General features: G+C 34.7%; 1 protein-coding gene across 1 annotated transcript in view; it reads right to left on the bottom strand.

Annotated features, from left to right (window-relative positions):
* LOC123539957 (trafficking protein particle complex subunit 9-like) overlaps positions 1–22,518 on the bottom strand; it is a 64,005-nt gene that overhangs the window by 37,001 nt on the left and 4,486 nt on the right. The window contains exons 3-8 of the mRNA XM_053526799.1: positions 20,188–20,985; positions 19,083–19,182; positions 12,896–13,041; positions 11,781–11,909; positions 11,090–11,211; positions 10,106–10,174 (exon numbers count right to left, since the gene is read on the bottom strand). Coding sequence (XP_053382774.1) covers positions 10,106–10,174; positions 11,090–11,211; positions 11,781–11,909; positions 12,896–13,041; positions 19,083–19,182; positions 20,188–20,985 — 1,364 coding nt within the window. The remainder of the gene's footprint in view (positions 1–10,105; positions 10,175–11,089; positions 11,212–11,780; positions 11,910–12,895; positions 13,042–19,082; positions 19,183–20,187; positions 20,986–22,518) is intronic.

The following is a 22,518-nucleotide window of genomic DNA, read 5'->3' as shown; positions in this document are numbered from 1 at the left end:
TTGGCCTCTAGAGAGGTCACAAGGTTTTTCTATTTTTAGACCTACTGACCTAGTTTTTGACCCCACATGACCCAGTTTCAAACTTGATCTAGATATCATCAAGATGAACATTCTGACCAATATTCATGAAGATCTCATGAAAAATATGGCCTCTAGAGAGGTCACAAGGTTTTTCTATTTTTAGACCTACTTACCTAGTTTTTGACCCCACGTGACCCAGTTTCGAACTTGACCTAGATATCATCAAGGTGAACATTCTGACCAATATTCATGAAGATCTCATGAAAAATATGGCCTCTAGAGAGGTCACAAGGTTTTTCTTTTTTTAGATCTACTGACCTAGTTTTTAACCCCACGTGACCCAGTTTCGATCTTGGCCTAGATATCATCGAGGTGAACATTCTGAACAATTTTCATGAAGATCAATTGAGAAATATGACCTCTAGAGAGGTCACAAGGTTTTTCTATTTTTAGACTTAATGACCTAGTTTTTGACCCCACGTGACCCAGTTTCGAACTTGACCAGATATCATCAAGGTGAACATTCTGACCAATTTCATGAAGATCTCATGAAAAATTTGGCCTCTAGGAGGTCACAAGGTTTTTCTATTTTTAGGACCTCGCCTAGTTTTGACCCCACGTGACCCAGTTTCGAACTTGACCTAGATATCATCAAGGTGAACATTCTGACCAATTTTCATGAAGATCTTGTGATATATATGGCCTCTAGGGAGGTCACAAGGTTTTTCTATTTTTAGACCTACTGACCTAGTTTTTGAAGGCATGTGACCCAGTTTCGAACTTGACCTAGATATCATCAAGATGAACATTCTGACCAACTTTCATAAAGATCCCATGAAAAATGTGACCTCTAGAGTGGTCACAAGCAAAAGTTTACGGACGCACGGACGCACGGACGCACGGACGCACGGACGGACGACGGACGACGGACACCGCGCGATCACAAAAGCTCACCTTGTCACTTTGTGACAGGTGAGCTAACAATTAACCCCTCCTTCTTTGAAGGGGGGCATAATAAGCAAATATCTGTCATATTCATTCCAATATTTTTAAATGCAATTTAATATGAGTATATATCTCAGTTTCTTGGTTCATGATTGGGAGGTTAAGTTTCCCATTTGAAAAGCTATGAAATTTTGAAGTTCAAAAGTTGTATAAAAATTTTATTAGGACATTTAAAGAAGATTTTTTGACAGCAGACATTCAGAAAATCTCAAAGGTTAATAATGGTGTTTTTCATTTAATCGTACTACATTTTTTTGTGTTTTTTTTGCAACAAAATAGGAACAGTTGTGAATTTTTATTTTCCATTGTTTGCCAGGCTAATTCTGTATCAGTCATTAGGACTGACTTACCCTATCACAGACAGTTTTATACTGCTTTTGCTTTGTCATTATCTGAACCCATATTATTTTTTTTGTCTAATGCAAATAGAAACCTTTTGTATGGATATGTACTACAGTAACAGAATATTTTATCATAATGGATCAAATAAATCCCTATTCTGCATACTTTTATCAGCTATCATTGCACAGTGATCCCCTATGTTCACACCTAGTCCCTTCTTATCCTACCTACCAGAATTCCTTCACTGATTGCCACAAATAGGGGCCATAAGGACAGGCCTTTAATATTTGATTACTTTCCAAACAAAGGGATCAGTTTCAATAAACAGGGGCAAACATCGTAATTGATCTTTATAATAAAGTGGCTACCTGGAAATATGGCCAATTAATTCAGGTGTAAAAAAAATTAACTTCTTTTACACTCGTTTGTTTGATGTCTGTGTTAAATGCGTGACAAAGTACTTATCGAAGTTTTCTATCTCAATAACTCCTGGCTGCCAAAAATAGCATGAATTTCACCAGACATGGTATTGGCTCCACTGGTGTTATTCTTCATTACAGAGAATGTTAAACAACACCACAGATCATAAATCAAATAATGATCTGTGCCGATATTCCCTGCTCAATCTGTCCAAGGTTATAAACTTGCCCCCTCCGATCTTTTAATTATATTTTCACTTCATTCTGTTTAAACAGTGATTATTATCATTAAACATATAATGCATTTTTTAAACTTAACCCTTATCCTGCTAAATTTCTATAATGAACTTGTGCCATCTTTCAATCTGGACAATACCATTAAATGTTAAAAGGGATGCTTACCAAAAAAGATACTGACTGAATGGCGAACAGTGCATATTTTGATCAGACTGCGCAGATGTGCAGGCTGATTATGATCTACACTGGTCGCAAAGGCAGAATTAATATGTCCAGCATGATAAGGATTAAGACCACAAAAAATGAAACAATGCTATTAGAAGCTTATCTAATGTTTCATCCATCTTTTCCGTAAGTTTTTTTGTTTGTTTCCAATTATATTTTCATTCTGCAATTTCCAGATATCTTATACACACCAATATAAAACTATCTCAAGGTGACTGTGACCTTTTTAATTGTTTGGCATCATCATGGTCAAAATGTATTTCTCCTTGTGTAAAATTTTTACTTTTGTATAATTTGTCATAACTTTTACACGGAAACACTGCTTTTGTGCTAACAAAAATATCCTATAAAATCAATATAATATATTATAAAGTTAAAATTGAAATTTTGAAACTTGGGTAAATGGCTAAAATCTAGATATTTTTTTTCTTTGAAGATAAATTCATGATAAGCATAATATTCTGAAATTTTAAAAGACAGTTCTTATCACCACCATTTGAGATCTTTAGAATGATATAAATGATAATATCTTAATACACAAATCTATGAAAAACTTGTTACAGAAATGGTGAATCACAAAAATTTCCAAAATAATGCTCAACTCATTCCAAATAATGGTACACCCACTTCTTTTAGCAGCCTACATTTTCTCATCATCAAATTAAAAAAAATATATATTACCTGAACAAATTTTTTTTAAAAGGAGAAAATAATACAATTTTAAAATTAAAGTTTAAAAGATTCCAATCTGTGTCCTACAGAACACTGGCTGCCAGGGTCTTTTATTTCTTCTAATTAAGCTATGGATGACAATTGGAATACAGATTAAAACTATTTTTCACCATATTTTTAACCAGAATCATTTTTAATTCCATCAACCAGCTTAAATTTAAGTTATTCAAACAATTTCCTTTATTAAATCTTTTTTATTTTTCAATGCCATGTTAAAATTAGCATCCTTTTGTGCAATTTACAAATACTTCATTTTTGAGGAAAGGATTTCATATCTTGAGTCATAAAACCCTTAATCCATCATTAATCCTTAATTTCCCTTAATCTTTTACTTTCAAGGTCCACCAAGTTGAGAAGCTGGTCTCAATCCAAACAAAACCCTTTGATGTAAAGGAACCACAAAAGGGTCTAATAATTATCAATTAAAGCACTACCATTTGATATAAATTTGATAATTACTTTGCTCTATTCACACCTTATCAAACACACTGATTACAATTGTTAAGCAATAGGGTAGAGTGAGATTTTATTGTTTTTAAAGCAATCTGTGAAATGATTGGCCATATGTGTAAAGGGGGAATAATTTTAATTCAATTAGGAAAACAATTTCTTTTAAAGTATCCAATGTTTGTACAGCAATTTGAGAATGGCCTGCCGTCATTTTGAGTTGAGAAGGTTTAAGGTGAAGCAGAGAATTTCATGTTTTTGTAACATATATACTAGAAGCCAACATGGGAGTCAGCATAAAACTTTTCAAAGTATTATTCTTATGATATTCTTTAACATCTCTTCAGGAATACTGAGCATATAGAATTATTATTCAATCATTAGTCAATCATTGACTGATCGATAAACTGACTCATTAAGTGATAAAGTGAAGTTTCTGAAGCTGAAAAAGTTTCTGTTGAGGCTGCACCAGTACTCAGTCTGCTATATACAGCAGTGCTGTTGTACTAAATATAACTACATATAACACGTGAACTGAAATAATTGAAATCGTGTTCTACAATATCTGGATATAGTGCTTGTGTACATTTCACATTTGGAAATAATACAGTGTGACAATTCAAAATGGATCTCAGTGCCTCACATTTAAGTGCTTTCCATGATGTAGGACGATCTGACCCTAGTGCTATGTATGCAAATTTTGCTGCACCGACACCCATCAACCTCAGCAAGAATTACGCTGGAAATACTCTCACTCCTGGTATGTACACTTTATAAACTCTATACAGCATGAGATTTTATAACAAAAGGTACAGTTAGTGTCTTTTAGAGTTTACAAACATCTTTAATTTTGTGTATGTCAAGTTATGGAAGTATTGTTATAGAAAATTTAAAGGACAGATCTGAAAAAGACACATTCTTGTAATACTGCCCCAAAAAGTAATTAGTAATGTTGAGTGAGGTAATTACTTAGAATTGGGATTTATTTTTGTGAAATAACCACAATACTTTTAGAACGATGTGGCCATTTATGTCATGTGAAATCTCTTTCACTGTTAACAAATACATAATGTTTTCTCATTAAACAAATTTGTAACATTTCCAGATTTTGACCAATATTTGCACTTCAGAGTAAATGTCTGTTTTGAATCCAAAAATGAATAATCAAAACACGGAATTTAGAAATGTGACTTAAAACATTGAAAAAATCATTTAAGAAAACAATGTACAGTTTAGTGGAACTTTATAATGTATTGCATTCATAATTTTCTATTTAACTTCATTTTCTGCAAATATTTGCCATTTTTTCCCCTCTATTATCTTTTTCTAAAATCAAACCAATTTGTAAAAGAACAAAACTTGCGAAGAGAAAAGTTTTATGATGACAAATATGTCAAAATACTATTCTTTTTTTTTTTTTTAACTTTGCAGCATAAATAAGCAAAACTCTACTATGGAAAACATCCCATAAAAGCTGACTTTTTAAATTATTTTCAGTTTCTTTCCACCCAAATTTAGAATGAAATGTATTTATTCTTAGCTATTATTACATGTTCCAAGTCAAGTTTTAAAATGTATCAGTGACATATATCAGGTAATTTTGCACTGAAAAATGTATGTTTTCCCAGAAAGGGTCAAGTAGGTAAAATTTTGTTAAAATCATTGAGCAGGCACAAAGTGAAAAGAAAAATTCTTTATCAAAATAATACTCTATTTGGAACAGTATATATTACATTGCCAAAAGTGGTGAAAATATTGCATCTGGCATCCACTTGGTGACATATATTTCAATCTAAAACATACATATATTCTCTTTATTTTCAAGTACTACCCAAAAAATCCACAAATATTCATTTAGAATTCTTTATTAAAATATACGTTTGTATAAATCTGGATGAGGATACAGAGCTGATCTGTAGTATTTCACATCCATTTCTTTATATATAAAAATTCAGTTTTTTATTTGTGATTAGGGAAAAAGTGTATTACAAGATATCAGGTCGACAAAAAGGGGAAACTGCAATAATATAAAAAATATTCAAATTCTGCTCTGAGGTTTTAAGTTATGACGAAAGTTAGTGAATTGCTGAACTCTCAATGAATTCCTCTAAGCAAATTTGTCTAAGTTTGTGCACTTTGCCTTTAAAATGCATGAGAATTTCCTATCTCCATTCACGTTTTGTGTGCAGTGAAAAACATCTACATATCATTTTATGTTCATGAAATCATGAATTTTGTAATATTATTTGTAATTAACCTTCCTTGATTAATTTGCATTTCAATTTATATATGACTTTGACTTTTTGTGTAGATATTTACATGTTACGGATGAGAAACATTTTGTTTAAATCCTATAATAAATATTCTGTCTCTCATATACAAATGTAAACTTCAACTTATTGTCTACATCTGGTACTAAAAAATATTATCACACAATATATTTAGAGCATTTCTCTCTTTTTTTTGGTATATTTTTTTTATTCTTTTTGGCTTTTTCCTTATTATTTTCATTATTATTACAGTTTATTTTTTATTACTATCATTAGTTTACATTTAGGTAGGGATTTTCCAGAAAATTTAATTATAATCTGAACATTTATCTACTTCCAGGTGCAATCCCCAGCCCACTGAACTTTCCAAGTATCACATCACCCAGCAGTCCGTACTCGTTCTATGGCTTCTACTCGCCAACATCCACACCACGAGTCAGTCCAATGTATGACCCTTCCTACCTCAAGAGGCTGAAGAGTAACCCGATGTTCCGAGACCTACAGACCCTACTGCGACAGGAATGTTTACAGGTAATTACAAGTTTTCATTCTGATAACTTTCAGACATTTTTACCATGTCTTCTGCCATGAACAAAAAGTATTTTGCATAATTTAGTATTTAGTATTTGAGAATAAGTTCATGCATCAGCAAAGAGAAGCTTCTTTTTTTCATACGAAGTGTGTGAGTTCATGACTTGGCTATCTAGAAACTAGACCTGAGTTTGCAAGGTTAGGATACATTACAGGAAAATTATGTGCATTTCTTATTTAATTATTACAGCAGACTGAACAAGGAAGGGGATATATGCGATCAGTTTTCTTTTACTAGACATAATGTGCCATATCCTGATGATAATTACAAAATATCAAATAGATTCTGAAGCATAACTGACATGACTTTTTTGTTTTCAACAAAACTCAGTATCATGAATCTAAAATCTATTCCAGGCATAGTACCAGTATCTGTCCCCAAAGCAATCTGGAACTTTATATGATTTTATACATTTAAATGAAACTAAATTTTATCTGAACAAAATATTTATTATAATTTTGTTATTAATCATTTCAGATGAAAGTACCAGCTAACCTTATCACAACCAGCTGGAATCTGATGGAACTTCATAAAACCACACCCACAAATGAGCAAGCTCCACCCACCAGCTGTAAATCAACCAATCAGACCTCTTCTTCCAGCATGCCTCCACCAACATCCTGGGGATCAACCAATCACAGCACAGCAAGCAGCGGACAACAAGTGTACATGTGTCATATGAAATTACAGGACAAACTACTCAAAGTGCGAATAGACCCTGCCGTAAGTGCTGACGGGCTTTCGGTCGAGAACGACTACAGTAAGGAAGTGGGTCACACGGAAATGGAACGTTACCGTGCTCTTCACTCATGCCCAGATGAAAAAGTGAAAGCAACGATAAACTCTTATTATGATAAACAAAGACTTAAACTTGCCGACGACACTGAGGAAAAACTAGACAAACTCATCCAAAAAGCTGAAGAAATTAGGAGATCTGTGCAGATCAACAAGAACATACCTCTGAAACCAAATAACCAGTCCAACCAACACCTCCCTGAAGCCAAGGAAGGCGCATCTCTCTTGTTAGCCCCAGTTGATGACAAAGACAAAATGAATGCTGTGAGAAAACTAAAATTCAACACTAGTGATGAAAACGTTAATGTTGAAGATGATGATGACTATCTGAACTGTAGTGTGAACTCTGAGGACTTCGAGATTGATGACATTGATGTGGAAACTATTGATAACAAACAGAATGCTGAGGAGAAAAATAATGCAGATATTACAACTAGTACCAAAGTGTTGGAGAATAAAGATCTACTCAAACAATGTATTGAACAAAGTGGACTCAATTCATTAAAACCGGAGTTAAATGAAGAACTACCAGGAAAAGAATCACCTATAAACCCTAGAGACAACAGTACCGACTTTCTTAGTGACTTGAGTACAAGTGAAAGTATTCTTCCTGATAGCAGTACAAGTGATTCACCAATTAGCATGAATTCTCCTGCGGAATCAACCAATCAGAATTGCTCTACTGACAACAGTATCACAGACACCAATACTTCCTTCACCAGAGAAGAGCATAAGAATAGACTGTGTCCCCCAGTGAACTTTGATTTTGCCCAGTTCTTCAGCACTCCACAGAATGGAAACTTTAAATTCACTCATCCAGATAACCTAAATTTTGCACTCTCTGAAATGCAAAAATTGTGCGGTGGTCCAACAGTAAGCTTCACTCCTGAACTGAGAAGGGACATTACTCCTACTCATACACCTGATATTCAAAGATCATCTCCCTTGAATGAACTGTCAAACAACATGAATGGTAACAATGTGAACCAGATGACAAAATTCAGTGGAAATGTGAACCAAACGAAACCAGTTCAACAGACATTTAATAACGTTGCTCCTCAACATGCATCAACTGATAACAGAAACAACAATATAAACATGAACACAGAAAACTCCATGAACAATACAGTGTCTAGTGCTACAAGTCATAAAAACATTGATGAATTTAAGTTCGAGAATACTCCAGTGTTTAGAACTCATCGTATGCTGAATGCCGAGGCAACAAATATTCTCTCACAGTGGTATCATGCTCACGTTCACTACCCCTACCCAAACGATGAAGAAGTTGAGGTGCTATCGAAAGCAACTGGCATCACTGGACGCCAAGTGAAAAAGTGGATGGCCAACAAACGTGTCCGCTGCTTCAACACACTGTCAATTACCGGTAATCACCATCCAATTAAATACAAGTATCAGGGTAAAGGTCGTAAAAGGAAAGCACCAGCAGACGACAAGGAAAACTGTGACTCGACAACAAACGACAAGAAATCAAATTATTCAATGTTAAATGACGCTGCTAAAAACATTCTCAATCAGTGGTATGAGGATCATGTAACAAACCCATATCCAAGTGAGGAGGAGAAACAACTACTTGCACAGCATTGTGGGATAACTGTCGGTCAAGTGAAATCGTGGTTTGCGAACAAACGAAACAGGACAAACAACACAAAAAGACAGGTGCCCAATTACTTCATTGAAAAATTTCCTGAATATTCACAAATTGTGCAAATGGTTGGACAGAAACGTGAAGAAGAACGAATGCTCAAGAGAAGGAAAGTTAATGAATACACGTACATTCAACCACCATTTTATATATAAACTGTTTTCAATGTAAGGCGATTCCAAGCTAAGTTTTTTGTGCTTTATCCAAGTTGACATTTGAAACAGATCCACAAAATTTCACCTTTTAATGAATGATCACATATTGTTTTATGGTGAATATTTTAAAACTTAGCAGATACATTCCATGATAAAAATGTATATAACCCAATGTATATTCGGATCACATAAATGTGCTATATATTATGTTTGTGAGTATCTGAAGAAATATTATGTTACATTACAATGTTACGATGTTCTTGTATATAATATTACATACTAAATTTATATGTATATATTTATGTAAAATTTCAAAATATAAAACTTGTTGCTTTGACGATATTGAGAGATTATTGATGTATATATGTAATAAATATAACTGCCTAAATGTAACTGATTTTATTCTTTTTTTTCTGATCATTTATCAGTAACCATGCATCAGGAAATATTTTCTTGTAATATTTGAGATGATAACACTTCAACACAAGTATTGCAAAAGATCCCATACAAGTCCTGGTCAAATCTTAGACAAAAGGTGAACAATTAAGATCCCAACAAAAATAAAGCAATTAAGATCCCTTTTCAAATATACGAGTGGAGCTTACTTGAAATTCACAACATTTATCCAAAGATTGACATAAAAAAAATCTCCACCTGTATTAAATGGTCACCTGTCTTTAGCAGGTATTTTGGTCATTTTCCTTGACTTGCTGTTCAAGGCAGGTCACTTTCTTAACACTGAATGCGAATGAAAATCAGCTAGTTTTCTGGATGTTGTGCATGACACATCATCACATTATAGGAATATTTGTACCAAGTCCTTTTGATGGATGACAGAGTTTTGGACCTGATGGAATGACCGAAGGACAGAAAAAAGCAAACTATCAGTCCCCAAAACTGGTTTTCAACAAGAAGGGAACTAATCAGAACTCTGCAGGCCTTTAATTAAAGCTGGCCTCTATTCCTATACTTACCCTATGTAAAATAAGAACACGGCAGGCCTTAAAGCTGGCCTTTATTTCTATACTTACCCTATGTAAAATAAGAACACGGCAGGCCTTAAAGCTGGCCTTTATTTCTATACTTACCCTATGTAAAATAAGAACACGGCAGGCCTTAAAGCTGGCCTCTATTCCTATACTTACCCTATGTAAAATAAGAACACGACAGGCCTTAAAGCTGGCCTCTATTCCTATACTTACCCTATGTAAAATAAGAACACGACAGGCCTTAAAGCTGGCTTCCATCTCTATAACTGCTGCATTCTTGTACTACAATAGTGAAAGAACAATAAAACTTAGCTAGAAATCATTACACCATAGCATGAACTTGTCTGTTCTCCCAATTTTATTTTATTAGATATAATACTAAAGTACATATATATGTGCTTAAAACAAAATTCAAGGGATATGAAAACTTATATCTCAAAAGGTCATAAACAATTACCATGGCATATTTCTGGGTTGATACAGGTACATTTTGTGTACTTTTTTAAAAAAATATAACTAGAAAAGACATTTACACTGCACTTAATAATGTTAACAATGAATTTGTTTTGTCTTAAATTTGGAAACAGAGTAAAGTTGCATTTTTACCCATAAGTGTAACCAGCTTAATAATAATAATGTAAATATGGTTGTCTGTCGAACTGTGATATAAAAATGACACCCTTATACCCTTAGTAATCAGCAAGATATTCAATGTTTCATTAACATCACAATTCTCAGTCCTAAAACTTTGACTTACCGTATGCCAAATCAGTTGGACATAGTAAGCTCTTATAGCATAAACTACAGACTGGTGATTTTTATGTCATATAATAATAACTTTTATCACATTTTTGACATCGTAGTAATGAAATAAAACCATTATATAAATTTGATAATACACTTGACATTGAAGTAGTTTTAAGTGCAGTAGACGTTGTTCAAATTTACTTGGTTTAAAATAGGTAAAGAAAGAAGAAATTTTGATTTTTCAGGAGGAAAACCTTATATGTGATAAAAAAGAATATTAAATTTCTGTCCTTCCATACTGAATTTATTAAACTTGTTGAATAAAACTGATAAAATGCTCGTCTGAGCCTCACATTTATTTTATTCAACTTGTTTAATAAATTCAATATGAAAAGACACTCATGTAGAATCCTCTATATAATACTATACCTTCCTATAGAACACACTTACCTTGCTATAATACATTAGGGCATCTTTATATTTTTCAATCATATCATCTGGGTTGAGACCAGACTTACTGGTTACTTCAGGAAGTTCTTGTAAACCGTTTGAATAACTATGAATCTTAGTGCCTGTAATTAACAAATATCAACATTTTGTTCTATGTAACTTTTTTTCAGAAAGATTCATGTACGAAAGAATCTAATTTTGCATAATTTACAAAACCATTGTTTTTGTTTATCATATGATCCAAGATTTGTTGCAGAAATCTTTCAGTCCTGCTGAATCAGCAAGATTTTTGTTAAACTTATTTGAAGCAACAACAATACCTCATGTATATCAAGTTACTGTGAACTTAAGATTTGAAAATTTTCTTCATGGCTTTAAAAGCAAACTGTAATGATAAACAAATTATTGAAATACCATGTCATAACATTTTACAGTCTGGCACAAAACTTTTTCACTGGGACATGTCTGACATGGCAGTTCTGTTCTCACCGGAATTTGAAACAAGGACCTTCAAATCAAAAGTCCGATGCTTTATACATCACATTCCATTAATTTGTGGCTTAAACTTCAATGAACAAATCCCTTTTTTACATTTAATTTACCACTAACAAAATTGTATAAGGCAAGAAAACTTAACTACTTTAGTGAAAATGACAAAAGTTTCTTTAAAAATTTAGTTAAATCCACAGACCTGGTTTTTGTTTGTCAAGGCCAGCAACTCCACGTTTGACTGAGAAAGACTGGTTCCTACGTATTGTAGTCATCTGAGAACCCCTGTGTGTTGTGATCACTGATGCTGCACATATGCCTTCATAGCATGCTGCATTATAAAACATATAAACATGCACACATTGAAAATGATCCCTTCAAGGGGCTTCCACAGCCAAGTGATTAAGGTCTTTGACTTCATATCACTTGCCCCTCACTCACCACTGTGGGTTGAAACCTCGCTTAGATGTAGAAGTCAATCATGTGAGGAAGCCATCCAGCTGGCTTGTGGAAGGTTGGTGCTTCTACCCAGGCGCCTGCTGGTGATGAAATAATACTAAGGGTCACCTAGGGTTTTCCTCCACCACCCAAATCTGGGAAGTTGCTGCACGACTTAACAGTTCTGTTGATGGTACATTTAACCCAATAAAAAACAAAAACTGGTACAATAAACAACAGAACACTACTGAATAATCAGCAGAGATGTGGAAATGGAAATAGGGAAAAATATATTAACATAATTACAAATGTATACGCTTCTGAATGACAACAACTGTCAGATTATATTCGAGCAAAAAATTTATCAATTTAATTACAAATGTATACATATCTGAATGACAACAGTTGATTTTATTCAATGATAAAGCACTGTTTGAGATATATTTCTTTCAATTCTTACACAACATACACCACAACTATACCCATTTATAATGTTGTGTATTCTTTTTCAGTGCACCGCTATGTTTGCTGTGGTGACATTAGCCGCTATGATGTATTAACTGACATATAAACAATGACTTTTTCTCATAATGTCACACTTTCCAGCCTTCTTTGCATAATAAATCAGGTCGATAGAAGATTGGTTCTTAAATTTTTTATTCTTTCAAGTGATCATTTTCTTTCTTTAAATTATCTGCTTTTCTTTCTCTAACTTCTTTAACAAACCACATATAATAGTCAGCCAAATGCCGTCTCATTTGTACAATGTCCTTGTTTATACCTGCCATCCAAAGTCAGTGAGTCATTCACTGGATCGATATGTATTAAACTTTCGCATAACTTTATATGATCTAAAAATCAAAATGACCTTGAACTTACCTGCCATCCATAGCCAGTCATTAACTGGCTTCAGTATATCTATAGCAGTGCTGTAATGTAACATTGCTTCTCCAGGTAGACCTGCTAACAAACACAGGTCAGCCAAGTGCTTCCTTAAACGGCCTTGACATTTCTTCTTGTATGACCTTAAAACAAAAATTTATTATTTACTATGAAAATGACATTGAAACAAAAAATATATTTATCAACAATTATAAGAGATATTAGATTTTCAAAAACTGTTCAAGTCCATACTTAAATAGACAAGAGGACCATGATGGTCCTGAATTGCTCACCTGTCCCCACATGACCCAGTTTTGAACAGAGTATGACGTTGTTTTTTCTATTATTTGACATAGTGACCTAGTTTTTGAGCTCATGTGACACAGTTTTGAACTTGACCTAGATATCACCAAGATAAAAATTCTGACCAATTTTCATAAAGATCCATTGAAAAATATGGCCTCTAGACAGGTCACAAGGTTTTTCTATTATCTGACCTAATGACCTAGTTTTCGAAGACATGTGACCCAGTTTTGAACTTGAGCTAGATTTCATCAAGGTGAACATTCTCACCAATTTTCATGAAGATCTCATGAAAAATATGGCCTCTAGAGTGGTCACAAGGTTTTTCTATTTTTATACCTACTGACCTAGTTTTTTGACCGCACGTGACCCAGTTTCGAATATTATCTAGATATCATCAAGGTGAACATTCTCACCGATTTTCATGAAGATCCATTAAAAAATGTGGCCTCTAGAGAGGTCAAAAGGTTTTTCTATTTTTATACCCACTGAACCTATTTCTGACCGCATTTGACCCCGTTTCAAACTTGACCTAGATATCATCAAGATGAACATTCGACCAACATTCAACAGATCCCATGAAAATATGCCTCTAGAGAGTTCCCCAAGGTTCTTTTATCTTTGACCCCACTGACCTAGTTTTGACGCACGTGATCCCGTTCATATTGACCCAAATCATTTAAGTGAAAAATTCTGACCAATTTTAAAGAAGACCATTGAAAGTATGGGCCCCTAGAAGGTCACAAGGTTTTTCTATTTTTAGACCACTGACAGTTTTGGACTTATGTGACCATTTCGAACTTGACCTAGATATCATCAAGATGAACATTCTGACCAACTTTCCCCTAAAGATCCCATGAAAAATGTGACCTCCCAGATGGGCACAAGCAAAAGTTTACGGACGCACGCATGGAGGGACGACGGGCGCTGCGTGATCTTAAAAGCTCACCTTGTCACTTTGTGACATGTGAGCTAAAAATGTGGGGTATCACTCCCATTAACTACACTATATACTTCTGCAGTAAACACTCAACCAAAATGAAACATTCCATTCAACAGGAGACCTTCAAAATTATTTTTTTAAATCTATTAATCTAAAGGGCCATAATGACATGGCTGCCACATATTTTGTTAAGACCATAAAATAATTTAACTTCTTGATCAAGCTTACTTTCTACAATTGTTTCCTTAAATATTTGAGCTGTGCCATGAGAAAACCAACTTTGTGGGTTTGCGACCAGCATGGATCCAGACCAGTCTGCGCATCCGCGCAGTCTGGTCAGGATCCATGCTGTTCGCTAACTGTTTCTCTAACTGCTATAGGTTTTGAAAGCGAACAGCATGGATCCTGACCAGACTACGCAGATATGCAGGCTGGTCTGGATCCATGCTCGTCGCAAAGCCACTATGTTGGTTTTCTCAAGGCGCGGCTCATTTGTCAAATGTTGAATACTGGATGCCGTAAGTAGAAATTATTATTGAATTCATTGTTTTTGAATACCTCCCTTTACAAGTTCGATTGTATAAGATCATTTTTCTAACAAAATCATCATGCATATTCTCTATTTGGACAGCTACTTTATCTGTTTTTAACATAAAAGTAGAAGCCTTATGGGATTTTAATCAGGGTTCTCGCCAGGCTATTATCGCCTGTCGCGTGCGACATGCCTTCAGACTTTGAGTTGTATATTCGCATCCTTATTTCCCCCGTCATCCCTTAATTGCCGAAGCGACATGTCATAAATCCCAATTAAAACACCCCGATTAATCCATTAGTGTAAATTCGAAAAGCTTCCACGTGCTTACCCAATAGTTAAGGTAAAGCGATGCCAGTTAAAATAAACAGATAAACCAATGACAGCTTCCTATGTGGAACCGTGTGACGTAAATTTCATCTTAGCTCGCCTTTTAAAACCTTTGACAGGCGGGGTATCTTGTGATGTGTACATGAAAGTGACTGTTTTCGCAAGTTTTAAGATTATACATGTCATTAGATATAATGACAGATGATTCAACAATTATCGTCCGAATATTTTTCGCAATCAAGGAAAGACAATGTAAGGAATTAAGTCAAAAATTGTGCAACACGGTAAAAGGCTTTGAACAATTATCGCCGTAATATTAATGTTTTTCACATGTATGAAATGTGTTTTCTCATGCGGAATATTGAAAAGACAATGCAAGAATTAATGTTTTCTGTCGTCACTTTCAAAATAGAACTTTTAGAGAAAAGTTTGAAATACCCTCCGTGCATTATTTCATCACGAACGGACACTTTGGTAGAACCACCGACCTTCCATAAGCCCTCACATGAAGAATTCAACCTGGAGCAATGTCTTCCTAGATTCAACGCCCCGAGTGAGGCTCGAACCCACATCGATGAGGGGCAAGTGATTTGAAGTCAGCGACCTTAACCACTCGGCCACGATCACAATTTCAGAATCCCTCCCAGCCACGCCAAATGGCCAAAGGAAATCGGGCATTGATCCAAAATGGAAACCAGCGTTTCCCTGGATGACAGACTCGGATTGTGTTGTTTTACATGTATGTACAACAAACAGTGGACATTTTCAAAAACTTAAAATGGATAAGTTTTGAGCAAATTAACTCCACAGGAATAGAAGACATAAACTTTAAACAAATAGATCTGTGTGCAGTGCTAAAATTGTGTTGTTTTATTTACAATAAATAGTAAATGAACATTTTTAGCAACTTAAAATTGATAAACTTTTAATTGTCATTCAGCAAATAAACTCCATAGGATCTTTTATGACCCAATATCTTTATTTGTTCTTGCTGTGCATGTAAATGATGCTTATTAATCACTGAAAATACCACTATGTTTTTCACTCTGAAATGCACCAGAATGAGTTGTAGTAACACAAAATTTTCTGGGGTAACCCCCATACCCCCCATTTTATATCTATAAATGTAAGATTTCATCTATTACTAAAGAATATTTGCTAGAGCCCATCAATCAATGTCTTAAAAGTTTCTTTTCAAAAATCTAGTATTAACTATATAAAACTAGAGCTATCACTAAAGGTGATGAATGTACCCCCCGCATGCACTGACACAGTACATTGCAATTTGACGCACACAAGATTGCATAATTATGTGGACTGTATGTATATAGACTGTATGTATACAGGATAGTAACAAAAAACAAAGTCCCATAACTATGCAGAATATTTATCTAAAAGAATGTAACATGCACCATGCACAACTTGGGTTGGTACTGATCACTTGTGTGAAGTTTCATTAAATTGTGTGTAAGGGTTTGGTAGATTAGGCACGCACAAGATTGCATATGCAGACTGTATGTACATAGTATGTTAACAGGGTTCGAATTTAAGCTCGCATACTCGCGAAATGCGAGTGCAAATTTCAAACTGCAAGGTGAGATTTCAGACACCAGCATTTTTATGCCAGTGAAAATTTTTGGCCGAATAATGTGCATTTCTAACGGTCCTCTCGATTTTACATTGTTCTTTCTTTTGGAGCACTCTTTCATCTTTCGTCGTGAAAGGACGTTTACACTCGATACTTGTCCTGTGCGCATGTCTTTTCAACTGCTGACAAGTACCTGCGCCAATTTTGATGACGTTTACCGCATCCGGTGGGTTTTTTTTGGTAATCTATTAATAAGTTACTATTTATATAGCGCAAATACGATTGGCTGGATTTGTCACGTGGATGTTTGTGTTAATGTTCTAAGAAAGTAACATGTCGCGGAAAATGCAAGTTGTTTTTCATTTAGCAAGTTAAAAAAATATCACTTGCGAAAAAATGCAGGTAGAAAATCAGGCTAAATTCGAACCCTGGTTAACAAGAAACAAAGTCCCATAACTCTGCAATTTTTGTCGCTGAAAGAACCTAACATGCACCATGCACAACTACTGTTGTTACTGATCACTTGTGTGAAGTTTCATTAAATTGTGTCAAGGGGATGAGGAGAGATGGTGCGCACAAGATTGTGTCTATGTATATAGTATAGTAACAAAAAAACAAAGTCCCATAACTATGCAAATTTTTTTTCTGAAAGAACCTAACATGCCCCATGCACAACTACTGTTGTTACTGATCACTTGTGTGAAGTTTCATTAAATTGTGTCAAGGGGATAAGGAGAGATGGTGCGCACAAGATTGTGTCTATGTATATAGTATAGTAACAAAAAAACAAAGTCCCATAACTATGCAAATTTTTTTTCTAAAAGAACCTAACATGCCCCATGCACAACTACTGTTGGTACTGATCACTTGTGTGAAGTTTCATTAAATTGTGTCAAGGGGATGAGGAGAGATGGTACGCACAAGATTGTGTCTATGTATATAGTATAGTAACAAAAAAACAAAGTCCCATAACTCTGCAAAATTTTTTTCTAAAAGAACCTAACATGCCCCATGCACAACTACTGTTGGTACTGATCACTTGTGTGAAGTTTCCTGAAATTCTGTCAAGGGGATAAGGAGAGATGGTGCGCACAAGATTGCGTCTACGGACAGACGGACAGACAGACGGACAGAGGGACAGACGGACAACCTGAAACCAGTATACCCCCCCTTACAACTTTGTTGTCGGGGGGTACAATAATGACTCAGACTAAAAGCATTGCCTGTGACCACATATTTAATCTTTTTATGAAGCAAGAAAATTATGTATTTCTATTTTTACAACACATCATTTCATAGTTGTTTACTTATATTCAAAATGACCTTTCTGAGTTATTTTTTCCATAATAATGTGTTTGTAATACAACAAAGAAGGGTTTTAAATGAAAAAAAATAGTGATTATTCTTTATGTAAAACAACAGCCACTTTACATATACAACTGTTATGTGGTATGCACCACTTCAACTGCTTAACAAGTGTTTTCATTCAACATACAATCTGCAATTGTATATGCATACACCAGGAACAGGAACAGTCAATATGGCATGTAAACAACATGTGTGTTTGGTCTGTGTCTTTTTCAACTACTGTGAAATCATTAATATTCGTGGGGGACTAATTTTCGTGGATTTCGCGGTTGGGTCAATTCCCTTTCATTTTATGTTCAAAAGTTGAAATCTACGAATTTATATCGCCATGAAATTGCCATTTTGACCAAAACTACGAAATTGCATGCCCAAGAAATTTAATGACTTTACAGTACTTGTAGCAGTGAGCACAATGCCCAATTTTACAGAACTTTCGCACTGCAATATTACGTCATAGATGTGACAAGATCCCCAACCAAGCTACGTTATACTGACATCAGGCTAATCAGTCTTAGAACTATCCTTTTAATGCTTAACACAAAACCAGCAAGCTTCAATAAAAGTTTTTCTTTAAGAAATGATTGTAAATAAGTTGATGAATTCTACATTAAGTTCTACCTAGGAGTTTTTATTCTTTACAATAATGCAGAGTGCTCCTTATGACTACAAATATACATTTATGTGGACTGGTGGTGTAGTCATAAAGCGCTTGACTGCAAATCCAGAGGTCCTCCGTTCAAATCCTAGTCCAAGCACTGGATGTTTCTGAGATGCTCCCGATTGTCTCCAACCAAACTTAAGAGACCAGTACTGGTTCTTCCTCCAATGTATCTGTACTATACACCAGGCATGTATTCATAAACAGCTAGGCTTAGTTAGCCAGACAGGCCTATATCTGATAGATTTCTCTCTATCTGTTATGGGAGCTTTCTCTTGCTCTGTGTCTTTACTAGCAGAGGATGAACTTGCGCCTGGAGTGGCGGCCTTTGTATGTAGGGCGCCTCTGAATATGTTTATCATGAAAAGGGCAATATATGAATCTGTTATAATACATGTATGTAGTATATTAAGAGATGAAAACAAAACCTGTTGTGGACCCTTAATGCGGCTTTAAACTTACTTTGTGTCAGGATCAACACCAACAAAATCTTTCTTCTCAAATGGTGTACATAACAACTGTGACTTGTCTCCTCGCTCAAACCCCCTGTCCAGTCTTTTCCCTGTTGTAAAAAAGAATATTAAACTTTACCCTGCTTAATTTCTAAAATAGACTGGTCCATAATCCAATTTGAGCAGTGCCACTTATTATTCAAAGGGGTGTTCACTGAAAATTTATTGAATGAATAGCGAACAATGCAGACCATGATCAGCCTGCACAGATGATCTTAGTGACAGGTCTCACTGGTAATAAAGGAAGAATCACTTGCTGCCAGCAGGCTAAAGGTTAAACTTCATGTGCTAAAGTGAAATAAACATTTTAATATCAAACTTCTATTGTCTGATCTGCCAACTTCACAACTGGGATTTGTTGTGAATTCATGCTTTTATTTTGAATTCTGCGAGATTGAGTTATACATCACTCTAAAGAGGGGCAGTTCATTGTAGTAGAAACTTTTTGTAACTTAAAAGTATATTAAATCATGTCAGTTTTGTAGGCCAAAATGTATTTTCTAGATGTTTAAAATTCATTCCAATGAGCATCTCTATCTTTCCACACTTAAATTACTAAGACATCCTGAAAGATTAAAAACAACCCATCAACAAAAAACATTTCTGGTGTTCAAAATGTCTTGAATTTACAAATTTCATTCTAGTAAACTTTCATACTTGTAACGGATAAATACCCTTTACTTTTGAACATTTTCTGAACTTACAAAGCAACAAGATCATTTGACTCTTCTGACAGTTTTTTTAATCTCATCTTTGGCTCTTAGAGAGAAAAAAAGGTTATAGCTTTCCTCATCAATATTAAGCTGGTTTACTGTAAGTCTATTACAGAATACTTAATGCCTTTTTCACTTGTTTATCTCTAGATGCTAAATCTTTTGTATCAATCAATTCAAATCCAGAAATATATCAAAGACATAAAGCTTTATCAAAGTACATCTAGCGATTCCTGTTTATTAATCAAATGCAAAACACCTACTACATTACTGCAGCACTATACATTAAAACTGAAGCATTTCTTGAAACTCTTGTCATTGTAATAACTTGACTATATTTACCTTCAAGAACAAAAAACAGGGACGTCACAAATTCACGGACACTTTCTTCGAGACCGTCACACATGTCAACACTCGGGTAAAACACCACTTCTGAACCAGGTTTGTCTCTTAAACTGTTATTACTAGCTGTCCTTTTTACAGACTGCTTCACTGATTCAATATTTTTATCAACCTTTTCAGTCTTCTGTCTAATGAAGGTTATTTGTGAACCAGTCTCCTCAGACTGTTTCTTTGGTGATGAAGTCACACTCTCCTCTTTCGTGGATACTTCAGAGTTTTCATCTGAAGTTTTCCTCAAAGGATCAACAGGTTCTTCTACATCAACAACCTGTCTGTTACTATTTTTATTTTCAGATGAAATGATGTCATCTCCTTTATCACAGCTTAAACGGTCAGCGTTATCGATGTTTTTATCTGTATCTATTTTAAATGTTAACGGCGGGGACAAACCATCATGCATGAATGATTTTTGTTGCTCTTCATTTATTTCACTACCATCTGTATTCATACCAAAAACAATCAGTCTGGAATTATACAGTGTTTCCGAGTAATGCTCCTTTTCTTTCTTATAGCTTTCAAACAATTCATCAAACTCTGACTCCGTTGAGCATCTCCCTATTGAAATTAATCCCAAGGCTTTCCGATGTGCCTGAAAATCACCCCATTCATTGTTATCTTTGGAGTAAGCCCGTTTGTAACGTATATACATGTCCCGCTTCTGGCCTGGAACTGCGACACAATCTAACTGACAAATTCTATCCCAGCATCGTGAGAAATGCTTCCACGTCAGCAACTTTCCTGGAAAAAAAGCAACAACAAAAAACTGACAAGTTTCATCATGGCATGTCACATTTTAATCATAATAACAACTTACAGTACAATGGTGAATGACATACTGCTTACAGAACTACATTCTGTCATTATGCATAAAAAGTTCTTTATCCAAATTTTCATAAACTGCAAGCTTCTAGAAGGAAAAGAATTTACAGAGGAGGACCAATTCTGGTATAACCCTTAATTTAAGAGCTATTTTTCATTCTGTATGAAAATTTTATAGAATATGTAAGTGAAATGTTTCACGTTTTTTTTATATATATGATTCTTCCAGAATCCTTCTTCTTCGTAAAAAACGGAGCCTTTTCCTAGTAAATCAACCTAGTCACCATATGCTACAGTATGTTTATGCTGTTACAAATCGGTAGTGGTGAAAGTCTTGAGAAATTTACCTTTTTAACATATCAATAAAAATAAAGTTGTCAGTCAAACATATGTTATTATAGCGCTGGAATGAAAATAACAAGAGCTGTCCGTAAGACAGCCAAGCTCGACTATTCGAAATATTGTCCCAGAGGCAGGAAAATATTACCTAAAAAGGTTAAATATCAAAAGAGTTTTAAGTTCAAAAGGGGGAATAATTTGTCCAAAATGCATATCAGTTATGGGACTTGCTGCTATCAACTAGTTTTATAACCCCTAAAGCACATGTGAAGTTTCAATTCAATATCTGCATTAGTTTTGGAGATAGAAACTCGCATGTAAAACTTTAACCAGAATTTTCAAAGTCCAAAAGGGGGCATAATTTGCCCAAAATACATGCCAGAGTTATGGAACTTGATCCAGTGAGGTTAGTAATTGATCTAGAAAAAGAAAAAATAAGTTTCAAATCTATATGCCTTTTAGTAATAGCTGTATGTACTTGCACGCAAAACTTTAACCAGAATTTGCTAAGTCCAAAAGGGGGCATAATTTGGCCAAAATGAAGGTCAGAGTTATGGCACTTGCTGCTATCAACTAGTTTTATAACCCCGAAGACACATGTGAAGTTTCAAATCAATATCTGCATTAGTTTTGGAGATAATAACTTGCATGTAAAACTTTAACCAAAATTTTCTAAGTCTAAAAGGGGGCATAATTTGCTCAAAAAACATGTCAGAGTTATGGAACTTGTCCCAGTGAGGTTGGTAATTGATCTAGGAAAAGAAAAAATAAGTTTCAAATCTATATGCCTTTTAGAAATAGCTGTATGTACTTGCACGCAAAACTTTAACCAGAATTTGCTAAGTCCAAAAGGGGGCATAATATGGCCAAAATGAAGGTCAGAGTTATGGGACTTGCTGCTATCAACTAGTTTTATAACTCCGAAGACACATGTGAAGTTTCAAATCAATATCTGCATTAGTTTTGGAGATAATAACTTGCATGTAAAACTTTAACCAAAATTTTCTAAGTCTAAAAGGGGGCATAATTTGCTCAAAATACATGTCAGAGTTATGGGTCTTGACCCAGTGAGGTTGGTAATTGATCTAGAAAAAGAAAAAAATAAGTTTCAAA

This window comes from Mercenaria mercenaria, chromosome 16 (assembly GCF_021730395.1).
Source record: "Mercenaria mercenaria strain notata chromosome 16, MADL_Memer_1, whole genome shotgun sequence".
Lineage (NCBI taxonomy): Eukaryota > Metazoa > Mollusca > Bivalvia > Venerida > Veneridae > Mercenaria > Mercenaria mercenaria.
This window is presented reverse-complemented; position numbering and strand designations above follow the sequence as displayed.